Source organism: Struthio camelus, chromosome 3, assembly GCF_040807025.1.
Source record: "Struthio camelus isolate bStrCam1 chromosome 3, bStrCam1.hap1, whole genome shotgun sequence".
In the NCBI taxonomy this organism is placed as follows: Eukaryota; Metazoa; Chordata; class Aves; order Struthioniformes; family Struthionidae; genus Struthio; species Struthio camelus.
In genome coordinates, this window is record NC_090944.1 from 64,935,243 (window position 1) to 64,961,413 (window position 26,171).

The following is a 26,171-nucleotide window of genomic DNA, read 5'->3' on the forward strand; positions in this document are numbered from 1 at the left end:
CATAACATTGAAGGAGAGGAAGGAAATAAGTTCATCAGAAATTATATTTCAGTTTTCCGAAAACTATTCCTGAATTTGATTGGCGTAATCCACTAGATAGTTTCATTTTGGAAATTAAATACACTGAAGTTTAGGTTCATGAAGCTACCGGAGACTGTGTATCCTTCTGCCCAGGTTTTTGGGGCAGGAAATAAGCTGTGAAGTATCCAGACTGCGTTCTGTTCTCTGCATGATGAGGTTTCACCAAATGTCTCTTGCATTTCAAAATACCATCTTATCTACCAGGCTACCATGCATCTCTGGGCCTTTCACACCGTTCCTGCAAACCCGTTTACCTATGGTCAACCACCCTGATGCACACGGCCTCTGACAGGAGTGAAAGAATGGAGCCTAAATTGAATATTACTTTAAACAATATTTCCTTGGGCAGCAATATCTAGTTAAGAATCTATTCTCTCAAGACAGGGAATACCTAAAGAAGATTACCCACATCTGTTTCTGTTTTCTCTCCATCTCATCTATTTGGTCTGGATGATATGGGAGAATTTCTTCTAGACAAACAGGAGACACAGTGCTTAGGGGATGTGTATCCATGCGAGCTGGGTAAAATGTAGCTGAAGGCATGCTTTGCTTCTGAAAGCTGAGGAGATGATCAGACCTGGTATACGCTGTTTCTTTGTATAACCATTTTAATAAACATTAAATGATTATTAAAAAAATGGATTTTGTGGTAAATGATGGATTTCTTTTGAGGTCTTTATAATCACTTTGTCTATCATCAGATTGAATTTTGCAATAGCAACTCTGTATGTCTTTATGAAAGATAGGGAGAGACGTGATGATAATAGATGCACAGATGAAATGAGTATGTGGTAGAAACGTTACACAAATTTTAAAAGACACTATATGTTTGTGAACTGAAACTAGATTTTATAAACTCTGCTTGAGTAAAATCATTCAATTTCTCATGCAGGATAATAGCCACTGCTTCAAGACCTCATAATTAAAAGCTTGGACAAATTTTTTTCAGAACCTGCACAGCTCCACTTCACAGTTATCACTCTTATTTGGAGCCTGCCTATGGAGCATATGCAGCTGCATGTGCACTGCTTTTGGCTGCAGTTAGCTAGGATGAGAAAATTAATAAAAACAGTGGTGTTGAGTTCTAAGTTCATTATGTGCAAGACTTTTCTGGTTGCCTGTGGGTGTAGGCGATAGGTACTTCACACATTTTGCATGTTGTTTCTGGCTCATGTGTCTAGTATAGAAATGTGCTCATATTACAAAGTAAGATTATATTCATCATGAAAAAAATGCATCATTCTTAACAAATAATAGTCAAAGCAAGCACGCACAGTCCTCTAAGAATCACACTGGGGTGTGGGATCTGTTCCTGTTGATCATTTCAGCAGAGAGGTGGTCCAACATTCTGTCCAACTGCGGTCTTTTCTAATTCCATCTATCTAAGCTGCTAGAAAATCTGGGAATGGCAGACACAAGATACCGTTACAGTGTGAGCTGCATCAGACAAGTAAAACTCAGACAGAATAGAAGTAGGATATGCCTCCTGATCTGTGAAAACTCTCCTTAGTAAGACGGTAACTTGTCAGCATTATTGACAGAGGATTCTGAGATGAGTGGGAAAAGACATTACTTGAAGTTAGGTATTTTGTCTTTTGATTTATAAGATTGCAAGAATCTTATTGTGTTCCTGAATCTGTACTGCCTAGTGACTTCTGGATTTGCTCTGTAATGCCTTCTTACCTGGCTATTGTAACTTCTCCTGGTCCTTTTTTCCCCTTTGTAAAGGCAATGAAGATATTAGTGCGGATGAAATGGCTGTCTGAATACCCCCTGGAAAAAAAAAAGTGTGAGACAGAAATGCTCAGAAAGAACATTTCTCTGATTCCTGTGAAATTAATCTTCTCTGTCTGCTAGCTTTTCTGGCAGATAGAAAATTAGAATTTGAACTGTAAGAAGATTGGAGGACTTGGACAGTGTTGTCCCTTTATCCAATGCGATGAGTATCCGAATCAAAGCCTACTAAAATCTGGACAGATGCTTGATTACAGTTATGAGATAACTTCATGTGATGGACCAAATTCTCTATTTGTATAATCTGATGCTTCTCCACTGATGTTTGATGTTGGATGAGCAATGCCATTTATGCTGTTCAGATAATTTGGTCCATAACTGATATGATTCTCCCTTGACTTCTGCTTATGAAAACTCAGAGGAAGCCTTTCAGTATCGACGAAGTTACACCCCTGCAGAACCGATATAAAGGAATGAAGAGCTGTGGTCAGCAATTTTGAAAAGACTGTATTCACGCTGAAGGGGATGGAGGCAGAGATCAAGAGCTGGCAGACTAGCATGGAGCAGGGAACACCTCTATTCCTAGTGATTTATCTAACTGGAATGTGCAGCCATATCAGTTCCTAGTTGCCATCAGAATAACATAAAGGCACCAGAGACAAATTAAATAAATAAATTAAATAAAATAAAATCATAAATTTGCTGCAGATGTTTTATGGATAGGATTGAGTTAAGAACAGGAGGCGTGGCCATAAGTAATTCAGCTGACCCTTAGGATCGGCTGTGGTAAGTGGCCATGAGAGCAAACAGCAGAGCAGTTTGGCTTGTTACAGCTTGGGTAGGGCAGTAGGGCAAGGCAGAGGCACCAGTCCTACAGTACTTTCCACAATTATTATGCCAGCAATGCATATCATTTGCTGTTCACTTTCAAAAGCTAGGTTCAGCCAGTGTTTCACAATAAGGAAACCACAGGGTCCTAACATATAGTGGCACAACAGAGGTTCTGCTAGGAAGCTTTGTTCCAGTTCCCATCATAACCACCCTAGAGCTGTGTTGTTTCTTGTGGTTTCTTTGCCTCTGTTGTTGTTTACTTGACTGATGGCACCTGTCAAGAGCAGTAAACCCACAAATATCATGGCTTATCTGACACTGACAGTCTGCTATGATTCTCAGGACAGAAGCGTCAAGTCAGTTCGTACTAATACTCATTCAGAAGCCCGGGATGTTACCTTTCTGGTTCATCTTTGCTTTTTTTGTATTCTTGCTAGACACTGTTTATTTCTTCTCCTGTTATCCCTACTGTTTTCTGTTATTCAGTGACTACTGGATTTTCTGCACTGTTCTGTTTCTCTATCCTCTCTTTCCATGGGTACTACTATAGTACAGTTAACTTAGGGCAGATAGCTGAGTTGCCGTGTCTGCCTGTGGCTTGATCGTATGTAGGGCTGATGTCCATTGGTGGCCTGTGCTACTGCCACATGCAGAACTGTTTGTATCCTTGATAAAATGATGGGAGGACACCACAGGACCTTTGCTAGGCTTTTTTCTATTCCATTTCCCCCCTAATTTCCTCTTTCTCTTTCTCTTTCTCTCTTTTTAACCCTGTTGGAGATGGTGGGATGATATAAAACAATCAATCAGGGCTGCCCTGCAAAGGGTGTGCCCCCTATTCAGCCTGCCTGAGAGACTTGTCTGGTTTGCGTGGGTCAAGACTAAATAAAGGCCTTATTGGAACTGTCCCGAGCTGGATCAGTTTTCTATCAAAATTCTTTGTATCTCAGCCACCTCTGCTTCTTCAGATGAGCCAAGATTAGGAGGGGGTAGAAATGTTCTGTTCTAGGTCTATCTTCCACAGTGGCCTGTTTTCATAAATCATTTTCATATACATTCAGTTTAGATATGTGTAGGTATTCTTTGTTAAAGATGATACTTAAGTTTCTCATCCTTAAGTTAGTGCAAGCATGATTGTGAAAGAGACCGGTAATTTGTTTTCTCTTTATAGAAATAGTTTATCAAAAATCCTCTCTGTCAGCCTCCTAATTGTTCTTCTGCCTTCTTCTTTATGCTAATAGATTTGTGATGATTTTTTAATATTGATCTTAATGTACAATTCAAAATAAATAATCCTGGGTAAGTTATCCCATGCTTTGTATCAGAAGAGAGATGTTTTATTGAGTTTTTTTTTCTTTTTCTTTTCCCTTGATGGTTCCTTTTTATGTACTGGGAAAAGGTAAAATTACAATTAAAAACTATCATTCATTGTATGTATTTTGGCATGTATGTAATGTCACCTGAGGTATAATGTGGAAGGATGGGAAGCGGCTTTTACAGGGTTCCAATGAAGCAAACGTTATTTTGACTACAGCTACTAAGGGTTTCTTTCAGTCTGTAGCCATTTCTATGTGTGTCTATGTGTGCTGGAAAAAAGACCAGCTTGACATTCTGCAGTCATGTATTTTTGGTCAGCTCCTATTATATTTGGAATAAAGAGTTGTGCTTCCTAAATTATAATGAACATTCAATATTTTTCCCATACTATAAAAATTCTGCTTTTTATAGTGTTACCTTGCATTTGTTGCCTATTTACTTCATTTTGTTTGAAGTCAGGGTCCCTCCCCCATGCCTTCTAACATTCCAGCTTTCCAAAGCAGGCATTTCTGCAGTGTTGACTGCTGTAGTTTTGGCTGTGAGATCCTGAAAAGGAAAGTCTCTTGGCTGGGTTTTTTCTTTTTTTCTTTTTTTTTATGGCTAGTCTGAATGCCTGTGTACAATCTGGCTCATCACCAGGATATTTTATCTTGGTGTTGACAAGTGCCATTTTCTGTGCTATTGCAAGCTTTTCTTTTGGGGATGCTGTGAGAAAATTCAGCCTGTCTCAGGAGGTAGATCCAGCTGTCAAGTTGCAAGTCTCAGTCCTGCTGTAGTTGCAATAAGAGACCACGAGGTGGGAGAAGAAAGTGAGTCCGTTTTCATTGCATGCCTGCACAACACAACCATGGAAATAAATACAGTGGGCTTTTTAAAAAGTTCTTTCTGAATAGTAGGAACGTGTCATGAGTGTCAGGACTTCAGAGAGTTGGAGTTTTAGAAATTTAGCAATATATGTGTTTAAAAGGCAATAAAAAACAGGTGTAGTGCTAAACTGTAGGTAGGGAGGAATTTCTGTCAGAAAACATATAAAAAGCTGGCAAGGCCAGGAAAAATGTCCGCTTTAAGGTGAAACTGTAGCAGTGGAGAGGAGCCACGGTTCTGCAGGAGAACGAACATGCTAGCATGTTGGTCAGAGATGACGTAGTGACTGTTTTCGTGCTGTTAATTTTGGCTCTGTTTTTTCAGTCAGAAAATAAATGGCCAGTGACAAATGCCTCCTCTCAGTGGTTACTTGTGCAATGACATGTTTTAGGGTTGCTCATTAACTGTGCTCTGGAAATGAGCACCGCTTATATCTCTCTCTCACAAATAACATGGAACGGGACATGCACATCAGGCCCAACCTTGCCCGCATACATATGACTTTATCAAAATTGGAGTTTCCTTCATTTTTGTAAGTAGAAGCACTGTGGTCTCGCTGACACTATGAGTTGGCCAAAACGAAGTTTTCTTATCTGGTTTCGCAAGCAGGGACTCCGGGCTTCCCAGTGCTGCAGGCAGATCCCCTCCCTCACGCTCGCTGAGCAGTAGCCCACAGAAACAAATGCCTGGCAGCACACAGCTGCATGGGGAGCTCCTGGTTGGCACAAGGGATGCCTCCCTTCTTTAGTTTGCCGGGTCGTTGCTCAAAATGTATGCACCCTAGCTACCCTTCTGTACATAGTTGAAAATAATTCAGGAACAAATAGACTGATCCACTGGCCACCAGCTGGGCCACTGTTGCCCTAACTCCTAGCACTGTTGTCTATAGTGTTGTCTAGCCACCATTAGTGGAAATGTGGAAGAATCGCAATAAAGAATTATTATTCTTCTCTGAAGAAAGTATAACCAAAACACCATGTCCTGTGAAGCTATTCGCTTTCCATCATCAATGCCTTAGCTAAAATGTTTAGTCTGGATTTACTACCACTGAGAGCAGGCATTTGTCATTTGATTATTGATAGCTCTGGGTGCCTTGAGTCTCATATGTGCCCCATTTGAGACTTTCTAGCGGGATTTTCAGAGAAGGTGCAAGAAGAAGATTTCTGCAGCATTTTCTGAAAGACTAAGTTGGGCGTAGCAGAAAAACAGGTCACTAATTACCTTGTCTGAAACTGTTGACTCAGTGACCCATTGCTAAGGCATCCTACCCCAACCTTCCAGAGACAGGAGTCTTTCAATTTTTTTCAGTATCTAGTAGATTTCACTTCATAATAGTAGTACGGGAAATTCAGACAGTATCCCTGGACTGCTGCAGCACTTCTTGGGTGGTTGAAATTTCATACCACATTGTGCCATTTGTGGTGTGATGCCAGTACCCATGGGCACGCTCCCGCCATATCCTATTGCTTATTATTTATTTATTTATTTATTTATTTATTTTTATTATTATTGCGTATCCTATTGCTTATTTATTGCTTATTTATATCAGTTGTGAATCAGCCAAAGGAGGAAGCACAATGGACATGAAATTAATTCTTGATTTAGATAGATAAAGGGTTAGAGAAAAAAATAAAGCTTGATGCTCAGCTTCCTCTGAGGCACGCTGGTTATTCACAGACAAAATAAAGGGCATAGACTTCAAAACTGACAGTTAAAAACTTAAATGAGTCCACTATGCACAGCTTTCAGACTACTAGATTTCTAAAGTTAAATCTTACTTCTTGCCTATCAAGTGTATTTCAAACTGCAGATTTTCGGTCTAACTACTTATAGTAGTCTGTATGCAAATAGGATTTATTGTATAATGTACTAACAGTGAAAGACAAAATTTAAGATCTCTTGCTACTCTGCTTCTGGCATGTTATTCTTCCATATAATCGCTTACCTGTTCGTTTTTGAGTTTCATTAGCAGGAGGAGTAGAAAAATGAGATAAAAACATGGTTTGGGCTTTTGGGGACTGGGTAGTGAAAGGGCCCTTCCATTCCACATTGGAATATGTGTTAGATTGAGATAGATATTCAGAAAAAAGGAGAGAGAGAAAAAAAAAAGATTAATTTTTGGTAAGAGAATGCAATATAAGCAACCTGTGGCGGGGAAGGGTTACAGTAATCACATAAAAAGAAAATCTTGGAAATCCCACAATCCCAAATATGACTGAAATTTTAGTGTACCCAAAGGAACACTCTAACCTTATATCACCTTGTGGGCTGTCTTTCTTATTGTTTTTCCTATATGTACCTTTATTTTTTGCATCATACCAGACCCTCAGCGTGGTGTAGTAGACCTCATATCCAGGAAGGATGGTGCAGCAAAGCTCAGGAGGCATCATAATGCAGTCTGTCACATCTTAGATGCACGCTCTAACTTTGAACTTATCAACTAGCAGTGTGCAGCTGGCAGATTAAGGCACTCTGAGTCTACATAAATGCAGAACACAGGTTTTCTAGAGAGCTTTACTCTCACATAGGGATGGTCAGCTCAACCTGAGCTAAGCAGCAAGTGTACTAAGACTGAACAGGGTGTGAATGTGAGCATTGAATTTTGCATCATCCTGGTTACTTAGCATAGATACATCGTTCCTCAGACCTGATCTGGAATTCCTGCAGCATCCTTACCACGTACATCATCACCTTAAACTTCCTGACCCAAATGATTTCTTCTAAACCCCTCTGCTGGTGTGCATGCCCCTCTGAGGGAATTGGTCCTGCTCTCTTTGTGCCCAGGGCAGAGCTACTGAGCAGCATCTGCCCGGCTGGCTCAGCAGACCTTCAGGAGCATCATACGGCATTTCAATGCCTGCTGATAGGATGAGTCTCTGGCAAGTCGTGCTCCACTGTTACAGGAGAAAATAGAAGAAATCTGTGCTTTTTTTTGAACTTTTCAGTTTTAAACTGGAATGGAGTGATGCCAAGGACCCAAGGATCGTCCTTGTTAACAAACAGGGAATTTGATATGGTCTTTTAAATAAAATGTCAACAATGAGACACATACATAGATTTGCTGAGGCCTAGAGTTACCTACCAGTACCTCAGAAAACACACACATTTGCTGTGTGTGAAAGAAAAAGTATCATTACATTAATCTTTTCTGTGCTCAGGGTATAAATGATGTCTCTTAAGGCCACTTATTATGTCAACAAAATAAGAAAGTGTAATTTTCAAGCTGATTGAAGTTGAGATAAGATACCTAATGGAGTGGCTCACTTGCACATGAAGCTTAACAAACTGGTCTGTAGTGTTAGGGTTTATAAATTGTGAAAAAGAAGTCTGCTATTTAGGAGTTGTGCTAACCACGACATGAATGTGCCCTTGCTGTCCATTGAAGTTTATCTCTGAAATGCCCTGAGGGTGCCAAAGAGAAGGGCAACATTTTATTAATGTGTGAACTGTACAGAACATGTATCACTATCCTCTTTTCCAGAGTGAAACCAAAGACTTCTTTTTTCAAATAGCTCTAATTTTTTGTATTGACATAGTTCAACTAAGAGTCATTTTTCTGCTATATTTAGCATTTTTTTTCTTTTCTAGTCACAGTGTGATAGTGATTTATTCTGGTCTTTTTAATAATGAAATTTGGACTGCAAAGCATGGGAGGATAAATAGGACTTAGATATAGTGTGCATATATATACACACATGCACACACACACATATATATGATATATTTGGTGTCAAGCAGAGAGACATGCCAAAAAAAATCAGGAGATCATGAAAGGTGGAGGAAAAAATCCACCACATTAACAGAGAGGTTGTATTAGTGTGAACGGAGAGAACCTGATAAATAACAGTCAAAAAGCAGAATTGCATTCTCATGATAATGTATTCCAAATATTTGTTCATAGTTTTAGAACTTCAGAGTAACTGAGTTGACAGTAACTGGTTGTAGGGAATACAGGTAAGCTGAGGAATAAAACAGTGGAAACAAGTAGAGAACTGGTGGTATTTTAGCTGACAAAAGCCCACGGATGTTTATATGATCTTCTCAAAATAGTGTCCCACGTAAGGTATGATACTGATTTGCAGAAGGAAGATGTGGGTATTGACAGCCGAGATGGTTAATAAGCTCTTTTGTGATCAGACATCCAAATATGTGCTTTTTTTGGAAACCGTTCCAGAGCACGCAGTCAGACATTGGTAAGTTACCAGAGGAGAATCCCTGGATGCAGTAAGACTCAAAAGCAAATCTTCGTCCTGTGGACTTCATTCCTCCTGTGGGGCAGAGAATATGACAAGAGAAGCCTTTCAGGGACTGCGTACAACTCTGTAGGGATGATTTAACATGTTTCTTTCATCCTAAACTGCTGAACAAATAAAACCACATGTAGGAAAACCAACCTCACAGATAAAGGCAATGAACCATAAAAAGAAACCCTATTCCTTCAAATTTATTGAGGATCAAATGTAGATATCTTTCTTTATGTCAGCTAATGCCTTTCCATTCTCTCTGAGCAGTCAAGATACAATAAAGTTTCCAAGTGGAAGTCACAGGACCAAGCATGGCAACTCTGTGAGTAACCCTATTGAATCTGGCTCTTGTACATTTAAATATAACATAATTTGGAAGCACATATTTGATTTAGGATGTGAAGCATTTCTGTTAAGATAAATATTGAGGTTAACATTGCCATCAACAATGTAAAAGATACTACGGCTTTTAGCATTTCACATTATTCACTGTTTTCCACACTTCATTTTTTTAAGAGTGTATGTATATGTATGTGTGGTGAATTGCGTGCTATATAGTATTGTGTTGTATGTGTATTTTAAGTACTTGAAAAAATAGGTGCTGCTGTACCCTGCGGCACGTTCTGAACTGGCTTTAACACCTTTGGGAATTCATCTTGCACTTCTGTAAAAGATATTTACTGTTCCCAACAGAACCTCGAAGGAAAGGAGCAATCCCATTTGAAGCAGGTTCTTCACACAGTGAATAAAACCCTAAGGAAATGCAGAGCCAATAAAATGATCTCCTACTTCCCCTTTGGAATGGCATGCAGTGATATTTCATTTGGTGTCACATCTAAGGCAAAATTATGCTGCAACAGTGTATTACAATAGAAGAATTTAGTTTATCAGATTTGTTTTGTAAGTGCAATTTTCCCCTAGTCTCCTCATTTATTTTTCTCTCCTGTACAGAGAAACTGAAGTACAACAAGATTAGAACATAAACTGTTATTGTTTAGTGGGTATCACTATAACTCATATGCAGCAAAGATTAAAGCAGCATTACAGCTTTGCTCCTGGTATCTGATTATGCTATACATACTGGCATTAAAGATTCAGTAAAGGGAGATCAGCCATTAATGGTCCATTGGCACATAAAAGTAAAGGTGTCTTGGTGCCACCTTTTGAAGTGTTATACAAACTTCTTCTCTGTCATTGAAGAAGCCATAGAGGCTGAACCCAGGAAAGAATGTTATGAATTTGTCTTACTAGCTAAATTCCCCTGCAGTTTCTGTTTTATATGGTCTGTCATTTTCTCTTGTAAATGGTTTTGTAGTGCTCCTGAGTGCCGTTCAATAGTTGCTAGGTTTCACATTAGACATGGTTAATGTGAATGGATTTTAATAAGGTGAAGTGATTAATACCTATTTATGTTTCCATCAGCTGTTGTTGAAAGCATTTTGTGTTCCTCAGGATAAAAAAAAATTGTACTTGCAAACCAAGAAATTATATGGGCCTTAGTAGTACGGTGATCTGGTGGTACAAAGGAAGAAATATGCGCGTGCTAAATGAAAGCTGTAAAGGAGAGGGAAATTAGGAGCTCCCATTCTGCTTGTCTCTCACAGTAAGAACAGGAGGAATTTCAGTGAAACTGAACAATAGCTGAAAATTCAGAACCAGAGCCTAGGCTGTGAATCTCAGTAGCAACAGACGTCAGGAACCAAAATTCAGCCAGGCTTTTGGTACAGTGGAGATGATTCCGAAAAGACCCAAAAGAAAGACTGGAAAATGTTAAAGGGAGAAATTTGAGGAATCCAGTCCATTCAATTTAGTATTTGCCTAGACTTAGCCATTGTGGAAATTCGTAGTCTAAATACAGGAGATGTCACTAAAATTCTGTAGGGATTGGAATAATATTCAAAGAAAATGAAAGGAAGATTTTTCTTAATTCCCCTTTGTACCTTCTATATACTGAAAGCTATAAGGGAGCAACCGTGGGGAGAAAAGATGATAACCTATTTAGAGGGTAAGTAGATACCTAGAGAGCAGGAATTAGATAGAGGATTCTTTGGTCTAGCAAGGATGAATAAGATCCAACAGCTGGTAGATCAAGGTAAATGCAAACTAAAATAGGAATCATCTTTTTAACAGTGAAACCAATCAGATACTGATGCAGCTTATGATAGTTGTAGATTACCATCACTGGAAATTTTAAAGACAAGATTGGATTTTTTTTTTTGAAAAGTCATCCTCCAAAATTAAAAACTTTATGTATGGAATACTGTCGTTTGCACTGGATTATCCACTTGGTACAGATACATCCTTTCAACTGTTTGCATTTCTTTTTAGGGATCTTGTATGCTTCAAACGTTAATCACTTTTTCCACTTACTTATAATTAATACTTCTAGTAAATGAATGGCATGTATATATTTTTTTTTAGTCTTTGCTTACTTTTCTTTCCCCAGAGATGTTTAGGAAAGATATAATGTATTCATTAGCAAAAAGTTAACATTCATTTAAGGTAATTACCATCCTTTTTCCCACTTGAAAAGATTCCCCTTTCAGACCAAAAGGCCGTGCTTTAATGAACGCAGCACAGCACAGCATGGGAAAACTGAATTTAGTAAGACAAAAAAAAGGTGCTGCAAATTGCCTGGGGAGGGGACACCGGAGCTTAGTATGAACTGGAACAAAAACTGGGGCAACAGTATGTACAAATACCTCCTTCTCTTGAACATTAAAATGTCAAAGGCATATTCATCCTGTAAAATAATTGCCTTTCACCAAGAGCAAAAGTAAAATTCGTAGTTTTGCTTGCTGAAGTATTGCTGTGTTCCACACAAAGAGCTATTGTTGCTAATTGAAAGGAGAGGGCTTCATGACTGCATGAAATTCAAAATGTGCAGGAAATATTTCTGTTTCATTTGCTAATTCTCACAGGTTGCCAACTGGCAATTTCCTCAAAAGCCTGTGCTATTATTTTTTTCTAAGGTGGAGCAGAACATTGATGTGGAATGCTAAGCAAAGTCAGAAAGCCTAGGCACCATTTAAGTCACACTTAAAAAGTCAAACTGGATCGTAGACTTTGCACTTGTAGGTGCGTTCCACTCGCTGGTACTGATAATTCATCCAGGACATGGTTTAGCAGTTGCTTTTTCCAGTATGTCTGGCATATCATTGCCTACTTACTTTTAGAGATAGATCTAAGGTCAAGAAGATAAAGGCAGGCAGGAATGCATTGCAAGTCTTTTTAGAAAACATGGGCTATGTTTGGCCCCTTTCGTGATGAGGTGCATGAAGCAGAGGAAGAAGTTCATAAACTGGAAAAAGTTTTGAAGCAGATGACACCAAGGATAGGAACATATTCATTCCACTTTTCCATACCCATTCATCCTTTCCTAGTTTTGGAGATTCATACTAATGGAAATTAAGCAGGGATGACTGAGTTGAGTCCTTGTTTCATCACATCCATTTAAATATCCTTTTATGACATTTGTTGCTTTCTGTTTCAAGACCCTTTTGTAGGATAAATAAAGATTTTAACATTTGGCTAAGTTACCCGGGAGCTTATTTCCTTTTGTTATCTTTGTTCACATTTGGATACTGCCAGAAGAAGCGTATTTATTACAAATGGAGGAGTAAATGTGACAGTGAGTAAATGGTTGAGGAAGGATGATCAACCTAGACTGCAATAAAAAATTCATTGTCTAAATATATATATATAGACTTTAAAAAAGCTGAGAGTGTTTAGAAGGGGAACGTTCTTCCTGGCACTGCTGAAATTAGAAATAGAAATAATTCTCATTACATTCTAAATGATAGCATTGTAAGTTGTGCATGGGTCCCCTTTGGTTCATTTACTTGATATTTTTTTCTCTATTTACTGCTAGCCTTTTATAGCCTTGCAGCCGGAACAGTTCTTTAAAACAAGCAGGAGCGGGAATAATGAACCTTTTTTCCTGTTTCTTTCCATCAGCTAAATCTCTCATAGAAGCTGAACAACATCCTCTTTATCAAGATTATGAATTTCTACATCTTGGCATTCTATTTCTTTCCTTCAGTGCATACCAGCAAGCTGAAGTTAAAGCGATAAAATTAGAGAATAAGGCATATATAGGGCCATCCTTATTGACTTATAACAAGAGCATTTATTTGCATGAGTAAGGCCACTAGGATATAACTTGGGTAGTAAACTATGAACCATGCAAACCTATGTTTCAAAAGGTGACACATCTGTAACTTTCTGCCTAAGAGTTGAGTAAATTGATATTATGTGTAGATATCTGAATGAAAGAAAATGGCTGTCAGTCCATTGAGCCGTTTTAGAACGATTCTGTGCCTTAACCATAGCACAATATTGACTTGCATTGATTGGGAAGTGTAGTGGTTAGACCTAGCTGATGTTAAACGAGAGAAATAGGAACTAACAGGCCTTTGCATTATCCATACTGCTGAGTCATGAGGACTCTTTCATGGAAAAATCCTGTGACAAACTGAGCACTTTCTGCCAACAGCTTGAGTGTTTTTCGTTTCCCATTGACTTATAGAGAAGAAAATGGCAAGCAGTGTCCCGTGACACCAAGCACACTGTATCTTTAGCGTAGTGAATCACTTGTGTTTCAACTTGAAAAGTAGTGGTGGGACAAATTGAGGCTTGACAGGTTCAGAATAGCCATTAGGGAAAATTTCTTCGCCAGGAGGGTAGCACAGTATGGGAGCAGGTTACCCAGAGAGGTTGTGGAGTCTCCATCTGTGGAGGTTTTCAAGTCTAGGCTAGGCAAAGCCACGGCTGACCTGATCTGTTGTTGGTGATAATCCTACTTGGAACAGGAGGTCAGACTAGATGCCCTCCAGAGCTCCCTTTGAACCAATATTTCTACAATTCTGTGGCTTTCTCCAGACACATATGTAAACTATGCTCTTAATTTCATTACATTTTCTTGTTTGAAGTATAAGCCCTTATATTTATGGGAAAAAATATGCCAGAACCACCACCTATTTTTGTATGATCAAGTGCCAGCCTTTTTAATGTTAAAGATGAGATTTATTCCCTTGAATCACTGAAGAACAATGCAAATGTTATTTCAATGAAGCAGTAGGAAGAATGATTTTAATTTGAATACAGCTGTTGTTACAATGAAATTCAAAAGGCAATGTGGGCCATAATAAGGAGCTAGAAACCTGTGGTTCAATAATCAGTATTGATTTCTCTCTTATTGATTTCTGTGAAACCAAGATTTCATTCTACGGCGTGAAGAGCCCCACAAGGTCTTTGCAGCAATTAATTTCCATTTAAGTCCTTCTCGGATGGCTCAAACAGCATTTTTAAATTAATTCTGCTCGTTCTTTGTACAAAGATGAATTTTTCCATTTGTAATAGATTTAAAGAAGTATAGACTTCTTGCATGTTCAGGTGCAAAACCTCCAGTTTGCCAAGATAAAATGAGTGTTTTATTCCCGGTGCAGATAATTAGACTCACGTAAGACTCTAGTAGACTCTAATAAGCCTTCTCACAGTTATAACTTTCTTTACCTGCTGTGGGGTATTCTTAAAAAAATGTTTTTCTTTCCCATGTTGAGAAACATCAAAGTCTGAGCTTTAGAAGCATAATCCTCACTGATCAGAATAGCAAAGCATTAGCCCCTTTGGAAACTGGGTTTTGATCATATCGTGAATGATCAGGACAGGTAGATAACAATAAAACTAAATTTTATTTGTACTACAGTGAATTCTTGTGGGGGTCGAAAATTTGCTGATATTTGATGGAGCTGAGAAATGCCATGGATCTCAACATAACGCATACTCGAGTTGGAATGAATTTCTTTGATTGAATGCAAACATTCTTTAGACAATTCTCTGCTGCTTCTTTTAGAAATTTAGATATTGGGTGTTCTTTGGGTGTCTCTCTTTAGTTTTAATAAAAGTGTTTCATAGCATTTCTTAGAAGAACACTCAAAATATTCCACCTTCAAGTCAGTAATGCTTTCAAGGCTGCATTTAAAAATAAGCAAAAAGACTTAAAATGCACAACCAATGAAACAAAAGGAAAAGAGATAGGAATTTATGTGCAGCAAAAGCTAAGGATTACAGGAAATATAAGAGGGAAACAGAGGCAGGAAAAAGGAGGATGGATTTTGTTTTGCTTGGGGTTTGTTTTTGTTGTTGTCTTGGGGGAGGAGGGGAGTTGTTTGTTTTATTTTAACAGAGAAATCCTAACAATTGTGTTGCACTGATAAATTAACAATCAGAAAAGTAGAATTCTGAGAAAAAGTCAGATGATGTACCTGTATTATATAACAATGATGAAATACATTCTGTTCCAGCAGTAACTAAGGAAGATCCTAAACAGAGGCTAGTTACTTCTAAATCAGCAAGCTAACACAACCTGCATCCAGAGGAGCTCTGTGTTGGTTATGCTGATTTGCCCTGAGTAGGGTCCAGGGAACAGGCCAAAGCTAGGGCAGTGCTAGTGTGTTAAAGGCCAAGCAAATGAGCCAAGTATTCATTGTCCTATCACCTTGTCATTGATCTAAAATTATAGCAGATCTGAGTTCTGATTAATCAAATGTGAAGGAAAGGTTAAAATAATTAGTTCTTCTGATTAATAATTAGTTCTTAGCTTTTCTAAAAATAGCATCCAGTCTTTTTTGAAGAGGTTGCTAGTTTAGGGACGGTTTTGAAGCTGTATATTTCAACTTCTCTCAGGCTTTTCACTTGGTATTGCCCAACATTTTGATTAAGGAAGCAGAATGATCAAAAATCAACATGACACACTTTAAATGATCTTAAAAGTGGCTTAGTGGCGTGTTTCTAAACCTAGCTATATTTATTGATCAAACAGGATGATTAATTGTGAGCTGTATGATATTTAACATTATTATTAATGGATGTGGAAGAAAAGAGAAAATCATTCCTGATAAAATTTGCAGCTGACAGAAAGATAAACGAGATGATAAATAATTAAAAGAAGAATTTGCTATGTAGAGTGGTCTGCATAAAACAGAAGAAAACAATAGGAGTTTATATGAGGCCAGGTAAAAGGACATATATATAGGAATAAATACCTGAGGCCACGCTAGGAGGACGGTTGACTAACCTGGAAGCAACGACCGGGGCAGGACTTGGGACGTTAGCAGAGTATGTCTTAGTTTGGCCCTGTGGTGCAAAAGGGATAATGAGATTTGGTGATATGTGAACAATGGAATATTGAGGGGCGAGGTTATATTAGCACTATTTTTGGTACTAGTGTGACTGTTCTGAGGACACTGTGTCCCACTCTGTTGGGACAGCATTCTCTGGTAGCTTCCTGCCCAGGGGCAGCTTAGCTGGGATGCCAGATAGCACTGAGCACAACTGGCTACGTTGTCAGCCAGCCACTGGTACTTCAGTACAGTTTTTCTGAGAAGCTGATTTTCCTTCAAAGTATTTTAAGAAATATTTTCCAATTTTCTAGCTGAACTTGAAGTTTAGAAAGAGATTCTTTATTTCTTTTTCCTGTTTTGACTTCTTTTTGTATAACACAGAACTGACAAAACCATAATACAGTCCACTGGTATAAAGCAGAAGCTACAAAAATTCAGGCTAGAAATAAAGTGCAAATAATCAGTTCTTAAAGCAACTTAATTAAGAACGTGACAGGTTGCTATGACTTGAAGTCAATCAAAACTGGATGTCTTTCTGAAAGACAGGCTTTTGCAAGAGGTACTGATTTTGATATTGGAATTAGAGCGTAGAATGTTTTGGTGTGTGTTATACCCAGGGTTAGGCTACAGGAATGGATTGTTTCTTTTGGCCATGCTTTTCATATAAATGCCAAGATCTGTTCAATTCTAATAGAAAGGAAATAAGTTATATATTTTTCTTTAAATCTTATGCTGTTCAAGTTAGCTGTTTGATGTGAAGCTGCCCGAATGCCAGCGGTAAAATTAAAGGAATCCGTCTGAAAGTGAAGGAATTCAAACAGGCAAATAATAGATTTGTTAAGGAAACAATAGGTAGGAATTGTGAAAGAAATAGTTGGAAAATAATTTGGAGATTGCTTTCTACCTTGGCTCCATCCATGGTATAATGGTTTACTCTTCTCAAAAGTGAGTTTAGGATTAAATATTATGTTGAATGATGAAAGTTCTGAGATAGCAAGGAAGGGAGGAGAATTTAAGGAACAGGGGTTACTAGCAGGTGGTCAGTAAAAACTTACTGAGATACGAGAAGGTGGGAATGTTACTTCTTGCTGCTAAATTTGGAGGTAGCTAATATAAACAAGCAAGCCAGAAAAGATTAAAACAGAAGTGAGATCCATTCATGTGAGCATCCTAGCTGTTTTCCTTTCTGCTTGCTGTGCTTTGTACTACTGAAGAATGCATAAATAAAAACTTTGTTTAAAAGAGGCAGTGTATAGGGAGAAGCACTGTTTCTATTAGACTAATCAGTACAGTTGGAAATAAGTTAGCTTTTGTATTCACAAACTGTTTCTCGAGTCTGAAACAGAACTTGTTTAAAACTGCTCTTCCTGTGTCACTGTGAATTTATATCCTCATGGGTACTTGAAGAAAAACCTTGACGGGTGTGAAAATTGAGTTGGTTTAAACAGAAGATCAGGAACTGTAAAGTAGCTGTAGTCCATAGATATAGTCTAAAAGGGGTGAGATGATGTGGTTTCATCAGCAGTGGAATTCAGGAAGTATGTCGATGCTGAGGGAAGAGCATCAAGGTCTACTACCCAGCACCCTGTAGCTCATAGATGGCACTTGTCAGGATAGACTCAAAGTTATCATGGTAAAGAACTGTTGGTTGTACTGCTTTCTTGACAGTACCTCCCTAAAACCTGGGAGTTTCTTCTGGAATTGTGAACCTTGTATACTTTGGATATGAAATTACATTTGCTTTTTGTACGCTCAATAATGAAACAAAAAAAGCACTTAAGTGAAAATCCGAGTTATCCTTTTCTCCAGTGACTTCTCAATGATAAATCAAACATTTGGTTGCTGAGGCTTTCAAGCCTGATTCAGATTTCACTTTAAAGAATCTAATTTTCTCTGTGTCCTTCTTCAATTGATCAAAATGAGAAATAGAAACATAGGGCCGGGTTCAAGTCTCGTGAAACTGGGCATACCATCATTGAATTTTATCAATGTAAATTTGTCCTGTGAGTTACATTCTGATCTTAGCACCTGTATATTTATAAGAAAAAAAAATACTCGTAAAGTCCCATGTATGTAGATCGCAACTGTAAATCTCTAATTCTCTCTGCAGGACAAGTTCACCAAGGCTTGCTTTTAAAACACAGATTCTGAATTGTATTCAATTCCCTGCCTGAAATGGCAGGAGGAAGATGGAAGAGATGAAAGGAATGGACAAAATATGAGGCTTAAGCTGAACAGGCGTCATTTTCAAATGCCCGATGAGGTTCATCCAGTTAGAACTGTTGTTTTCAGCTGGGGGCAGGGGGAAAAGGGAGTGTGAGGCTCGGCCTAAGCTATGTCAGCATAACCTTAGGAGAAGGAAAGCACAAAGCTTTAGGAAACCAAAAATCAATATAAAAGGGCAATGAAAGCATTTTTATTACAAAGAGCCAAAAGCCTCCACACAACAAAAGGTTCACTGACAAAGGAAACAAAGAAAGTTAAAAGCTTTAGCAGTGTCAGGAAAATTACTACCAAATAGGCTACACTTACAAAGAGAGAATATAACATGCCTTTCTTTGAGGGATAAGAAGGTCTTGCGCACAGGGAGCTGGGAGAAGCTGAACCATCAGCACCAGTGGGCACCTTCCACTGATTGTCCTTGGGGAAACTCTGTGCGGCCACTCCATTCCCGTTCTGTTTCCTCCATTCAAAGTGGCTTTTTGGCATGTACTGCTGTAATATATGATACGATAGTCCTTTCTCTGAGATTTTATGACCTGAATAGACACAGCAGCCATTATTGGAGAGTAAATGGAGGCTGCGACAGAACTGGGGATAGACCTAAGGGAGAAAACCTCGCAGCTAAAGTTCCCCGTCTGCGTTTCCTGATTCCCACCGCAGGGGTAAAATCTTTGGACCAAGGTCCATAACCTGCGTCCCACAAGCCAAGTTGGGCTGCAGGAATGCCTTTTCAATCTGGCCTTGCAAAAATCATCAGATACCCTAGATAGCCTAGCAGGTGCTTGCCAAAAAGGTTTAGAAGCTGCAGGTTATGTTTTTTAACCACTTGATGTTGCTATGGCACAAGCTCAGCAGGCAGCATGGCCTCAGCTCGGTTGATGCCCCGGCTACCAATTTCTTGTTGTCAGTCACAGGTGGAGGGAGGGTAGCGCTGTGTTGAGGAGAGGCTTCTTTGCTCCTGTGGTTGCTTCTTGAACTGAAATACTCTTCTTGAAGGAGCAGTTCCTGAAGCTTTAGTTCTTGAACTGTTTTAAACTAGAAGAGGATAAACTGATGATATAATGAGTCTTTCTCATCTCTAATTTCCATAGTTTGATGAATTTCAGTATAGCATGTTTCATTAATATTGCATAAGAAAATGATTTGCAGGCAAATTAAGTGGTTGACATAGGTACTAAATAATAAAAGCTTATAAATTAAATGCAAGCACACAATTAGTTGCAGGATTAATGTCTCTCATCTTGTCCCATGATATCTCTAAAGCGTGCTTCCATATAGATAATCACATTAGTTGAGCATGGAAATATTTGAATATACACCTTAATATAATACTGATGATACTCTGTGCATCACATAGCTATGCAGCACAGACTAATGAAGTGTGATATTCCTCAAAAGCATAAACTGAAAAGCAGCAAAAATAGTATCTGGTTCTCAGCTTGAAGGGCCATGTATTGCCTAGTTTTGCATAGTAAGATGCATACCGTAAGGAAACTGTAATAGCAAGTGTGTCTTAATTTGATGGCCAGTGATACCAAAACTTTCTCATTGACTGGTCACTGTTCTGTTCAGATAATTTCCCCTGTGCAACCCTCTGATGTCAAGGTGTCCGTCCAGACACTTGGCCTAGTGATCAGACTTAGAAGCGATAGGAAAATAGTCACAATGAAAAAAATTCTCGTTAACGTCATGTAAAGCCGAACATTTGAAGGGCTGTTGTCATGCCAAATTTGGTTTTCACAGGTAAAGATATTTTTGCAGCTGCAGAGTCTTCCGTGATGTCCTCCCCTTCTGTCTCCCCAAGAAAATAAATCTTCTCTATAAATCCTGTTGGGTAAATCATACTCATTATATTTCAGCCTTGTTCTGGATTTCCCTACTTGGGCAGACCGTGGGGATGTTTTGACCCACAGCCAAATTTCAGGTGACAGAACTTTCTCTTTAGTGCAGTGGCCTTAGGCAAGTACATTTGAAAGTCATTATCAGCCCTGTCTGTCCCTCACATCTCCTCAGGCCAGGAGCTTCCAGATGAGTTACACCTGCTTAACGTGGATATGAACACTGATTCATGTGTTGTAGCTGTGCTTTATAAACAAAGCCATTTGCCTTATTCAGAGTAATTTAATTACAGTTCAGTTAAATTTTAGTTTAATCCATAAGTAAACTAATGAACAAAATGAAAAGCTAATTTACATTTTTACGTCATGAAGTATTTAGTTGTTTTACAGGCCCATATGGTTCTTGTAAGATAATCCGTTCCAGACATAAATTAACCAGCGTATGTTGCTCAATGACAACATGTGAGGGACCTACAACTGTGTCACAGTATGGTCTGCATGAATATAATCTCTTAAATCAGCGTATGTGCTGTATATGATGGGTATGTTATTTGTTTCACTCACACAGCTTATAAGAGAATTTCTGCCTTTTCTTTCTTTCTCTTATTTCTTACTAGAAAAAAATGAATCAAAGAAAAATGAAATACATACTGTTATAGTAAAATCCCACTTGATGGCTAACTTAAATTCGGAAAGGCAAGGAAATTCAAAGTGAGGCTGGAATTTCATCCTTCAGTTATAACTGGAGACTTTGAATCCCCTTTTCACACAGGTGATTTCTGCAGAGCAATGCTATTGAATAACAGAAAATGTCTTCCTCTTCTTTTCAATGCTAACAATAGGTTTATTCATGTATTCTGGTAGTAGTAGCTGTGTAAAGCTTAGTACAGAGTGACTCAAATACCATGCATGCACAGAAAATAATTTAATCCTGTTTTTCCCTCACACTCTTTATTTTGGCTGCCAGAGAGGTCCCCTGCTCTCTTCACCCCAAGTACACGTCTAGACTATGCTGGGAGGGGAAATAAAGTAAACTTGTCGGCTGAAGGTTGTCACCATACTTGTATATGGCTGGGAGGTGAAAGATCCTCTGCTGGAGAAAATGCAGTTTGTGAGGAAGCATCCCTCTTTTCCAGTGGACGTTTTTCTCAGCTTTTGAGAACTCATAGTTTTAGAGACACCTGAGCTCGAATGCCATTCTCGTTGGCTGTCTTTACAGAGAGACAGCCTCCTTCAGAGGGCAATTCCCCTATCTTTAGAGGGAGCTTGTGAAGACTACTTTGTAATTCACGTACGTAAGGGTGAAGCAGTATGAGTGTTCCCTCTAATGTCTAGCCTTTCAAAGGAGGTGCAGTGCGGGGGAAACTGAGATGATACTCCATGAAATGAATAGTTGCCCCGTGGAACATTTCCAAGGAGGAATTACCATGCTTTTAATCCTTTGCAGGGGATGCAAAGGATCCCCTTTTCTAGGGAAGTGCTATGTGCAGAGGGAAACCTGGGGCCCTGATAATATGGGAGTGCCATTTGCCAGTGCCAGGGAAGATGAGGTGGGCACACCTGAAGGATAAAGGGAGAAACAGAGCTATGCCTCTTCCTTACCTGCTGCAATCAGGAGAGCAGCATGGTGCTGATTAACTTCCCAGAATAAATCAGTGCGGCCTAAGGGCTGATCTGATTTACTGCAGCTGGGACATTGTTTCTGACACGTTTTCTGCTGCTTCAGGAGTGCGCTGTGGCCTGCCATTACCATGTGGGTAGGGAGGAGCAGAGGGTGTGGAGTATCAGCCACACAGAAAGGGGAGACCCTCAGTTGCCTGTTTACAGCTTGTTTGGCTTCTGTGTGGTACTCTACTGCTCAGTGCTGGGAAGGCAGAAATATGCTTTACTCGGATCCCAGTAAGTAAATATGTTGTACGTGACTGGTGATGTTTTCACAGAAATTTCTTTGGTTGCACATCCAAAATATACATGCTAATATTGTGGAGAAATTGCAGTAAAGCAACTAGGAAAACAGTGAATATAGGCAGATAAATACTCTGTCAAAATGTCAGACCTGGTTTATCTCCTGCAAGAGGACCTTATAGCTCCACTTTCTTCACAGGTTTCATTTTACTTTGAGTGAGTCATCGTTCTCATCTCTTAGGTCATCAGTAGCTTTGGTAGTACATTTGGGACCACACCAGAATCCTGTAGGCCAAGATTTACGCTGTCCTGACCTTCTAAAAATCTGCAGCTGGCACCTTGCTAGGTCACTTCTGAATTTTTTATTTTTACTAAGAGAAAATGTTTCAAATACCTTGCAGTTTTAAACCCTATTAAAACCAGCAAAAATAAGATCAGTGCCTTTTATTTTTTTTTTTTTAACAAAGTCTGCTCCATTGACATGTCAGGTCTGTAATAAATTTACCATGTTGACAGAGGCGGTCATGCTGTTTCACTGGGTTGAAAGGCAAGGAGAAAAGGAGGGATTTATCTTGGAGCCTAAGGGTAAAGCAGTAAAGCAGAACCACGTCACTAATATCTAAACATAAAGAGCTTTGTGTTGCAAATAGCTGGTCTGTGCATTTAGCAGGAGATGAACTCTCTCCAGTTGTAGCTTCTGCTCACAATATCTTTTTGAATTATGAGGAATAGAAATTTAAACACAGATTCATAAGTGTGGGCCTCACATGAAGTTTTGTCTGGCTATCGCTGCTGCATAGTAAGGAAACAGCAAAAGCAAGGAGTTGAAGTCTCTGCACTCCATTTTCATTTGAGAAGGGTAACTAACTTTGCAGTGGCCCCTTTCACTGAGTGTTTCCTTTGGAGGCCTATGGTATCGCAGAAGTAGAAAAGAAGAGAAGACCTTCAAAAGCAGCTATGGATTATGGCTGCATCAATTCTGGGTGCCCAGTTTGAAACACCTTCAAGGGACCTTGTTTTTAGAAATGACTAGTAATAGACATGGAAGAAAACTTAACGCCTTTCAAGTCCTATGAGCGGGACACCCAAAATGAGTCACTTCCTTAAAATATTGACTTTACCCAGATCTACAGAGGGATTTAAGAGGTGGTGATGTTGAGCTTTGTTTCCCTGATTTTTAGGTAATGAACTCTTGCAGTGGAATGTATAAGCCTGAATTAACTCCCTAAATTCCCTATTAAGGGAGAACAGCTAGGCGAGGAAGGAAAGCCTTCTGAAATCCCTCGTTGCTGCAGCGCTGAGGTAACTACCTACGTAAAATTGGAATTCACTGTTGAAACCCTCCAGCTGTAGTGCTGTGCCTAAGCAATTGCTTTGGAGCTAGAAGACGAACTTCTCTTCCAGAAGATAGTACCCAGCTTTATGACACACCCTAACCCTTAAAATGGTTGCCTAAGTTCAGTGGTCAAACACACATCTACCTCCTGTGGAATATTAAAATTAGAGGTAAATTGGAAGTAGATCTATGAGGGCATTTTCCATTCCTCCTATTGAAGTTGAGCCATCATGAAACTAAGAACGCAGGCTTCACTGACAAGATGAGGGAAGAGGAAAGCTCTTACCCAAAGGGGAAAAATCTAGACCTCCATGTGTTAAAGAATTATTGGAAAAAATACATAAATTTTTTAAGTCCTTGCATTTGCCATAATGCCATGAGCAAAAAACCACAAGAATTACTCCTTCTTGAGGGGCTGCAAATGAAGCAGCAGGAATATTAACCTACACATGGGAAACAGTGAAAGAAGGTCAGGGCCTTGAAGAGTCTGAGTTAGAATGAGCCACAGGCGTACAGACCTCTCTCCTTTGAAGTAGCTGGGGATTTGGGAAAGTGGGCAGCAGCTTCGTGCCATCCTTGGTGAAATGCTAATATGAATGTTCTTTGTCTTTCAGTACCAGCAGTGCAATTAAAGGCCATTCTTCAGGGACCAATTTGAGAACATTTTTTTTGAAGTTTCTTTTACCTGTTTTAAACATGTAGATGAACAATTGAACTAGTGGTTCTAGTTGTCCAAAAGCTAGCCACCACCTTAGGAGATGCAATTTTGCACCTGCAGTATTATTTCTCTCCCTTTTTCATTCTCTAATTTTATTGGAGAGACAAATAAAGCATAATCTGTTTGTGAGCGCACATCCAGTATTCAGGAGTGCATGTGCTTAGTTATGCATTTTACAAGGGCAGAAATTCAGGCACAACTCTTGCACTTTTCAGGATAATCAGCAAAGATTTGAAATCACACACATCATTAACCCACACTGTCAGAGTCCAGTACTCTCTGACCAGGTTCTTTTAGATATTCCATGCATATGGAGAGTGCAGTGTGTAATATAAAAGTTTATTTGGGGGGAATTTGATGTTACACGGGATTTTTGATTTAGCAGAGTGGTTCAGCAATATACTGAAATCACAACTCAAGTGTACATACACTTAACAAAATCTAGCTAGACAGTTCAATCACAATACCAATGTGACTGCCATTACCAGTCTTAAATATGCTTACTGTAACGACTCTGGGCGTCCCTAGTCACCAGGAAGGAATATGTGGATTGATGCCAGCTCAAACCCATTGCTCTCTTTGACATTTCTTTGTTAGTTGTTGAGATTTTATACTTTTTGCTGGGCTGAGACATGTATACAGCTCCCCCATGCTGATCTGGCTGTTCTCAGGGAGACCTTGTGTTTTGGACAACTCAGAAGAAACATTTACATCAGGTCTATGTACTTAACTGACTACTTATCTAACACAAAGGTCACGCTCTGGCCCTCTTTATGTTGAGATAAAGTCAGTTTTCTGTGCAACAGCAAGGATTAACAAGCCACATCCTATACTGTCTTTGAGATCCAAGGGGGCGCCTCTCCGAGTCTTCTCCCATGAATACGGGCTGTTAGTTGGTCACACATGCAAGTACTTTTTTCTAGGGATTCTGCCTAGTTTTCCAAGCCCATACTCCTTGTTTTTGACCATCCTGAATTGAATCACACCAGCATCTATTACTTGAGCAATCTTGAGTCATTTAAACTTGTTTTACATCAGAGTGCGCAATCAAGATTATCCGTGGCTCATCAGAGGCAGGGGTATAGCAGGAGCTATAATGCTTTTCACCTCTTTCTTTATCCCCTTTCTTTTAACTGTCTCTCGGTAGCCGTAAGACTTAGTCCGTAAGCACCCATCAGTTTAAACCGTATTAACACATGCAGTAGTGTCAAGAGAGCAATAGCAAATGATGTTGTACTTCTTAGGGCTCTAGTGAGCTATTTTTCTTGATATTAGGAATCATCCAGGTCTATGACTGCAGGCTCTGAGCGCCTCTGAGAAAACTGGGAGCTGATGATGATCTTAACTGAACTGAAACTTTTAAAACTCTTTCTAGTATTATCTAAAGATATTCATTGCTGTATTTATAATATCTGGAACTTCAGATAGAAAAACCACTGCAAGTGAGATCAGCAAATGGAATTTGGCAGAGAACTTCATTTTCTCCAAGAGTCAGAGAGCTGGCAGTCCTTCCCCATTACGCTTTCCTCTAAGAGCTAAAAGCTCTAACTGGTGCATTTAGAACAGAGTAAGAGCATATATCTGTCTCTCAGAAGGTCATCTATTTGTATGCTTTGTTCTTAATTATAAAACAGCACTGCATAAGCTTTTCCAGCAGTCCAGTGACTGTGCCTAAATTTCGTAGAATAAAATGTAAAATTTTCAGCAGCTCTTGACTTTCATGTAGAGTTCTAGCCGGAGAAATTGCAGCTCACTCTTAATCCATACTAGATTTCCTGATTCCATTCCTAAGATTGGAAATCTTATTGTAGGAATTAATTACTGGAAAATTATATACCTTTCCATTCTTGTGCAGAGCAATCTCTGAACTGAATAAAAGAAAAATTAATAATTAGTAGTTTTGAAGTACCATATTAATCAAGTAGTGTTTGCAACTACTTTTGTAAGCTTTCACGT

General features: G+C 39.1%; 1 protein-coding gene across 6 annotated transcripts in view; it reads left to right on the plus strand.

Moving 5' to 3' along the window:
* SLC35F1 (solute carrier family 35 member F1) overlaps positions 1-26,171 on the plus strand; it is a 259,903-nt gene that overhangs the window by 122,487 nt on the left and 111,245 nt on the right. The window contains exon 1 of one of the 6 annotated variants that reach the window (XM_009681681.2): positions 9,338-9,393. The exons of the other annotated variants lie outside the window; for them this stretch is intronic. Coding sequence (XP_009679976.1) covers positions 9,383-9,393 — 11 coding nt within the window. The 5' untranslated portion in view covers positions 9,338-9,382. Of the gene's footprint in view, positions 1-9,337; positions 9,394-26,171 lie in introns of those variants that run through there. 6 annotated transcript variants of the gene reach the window in all.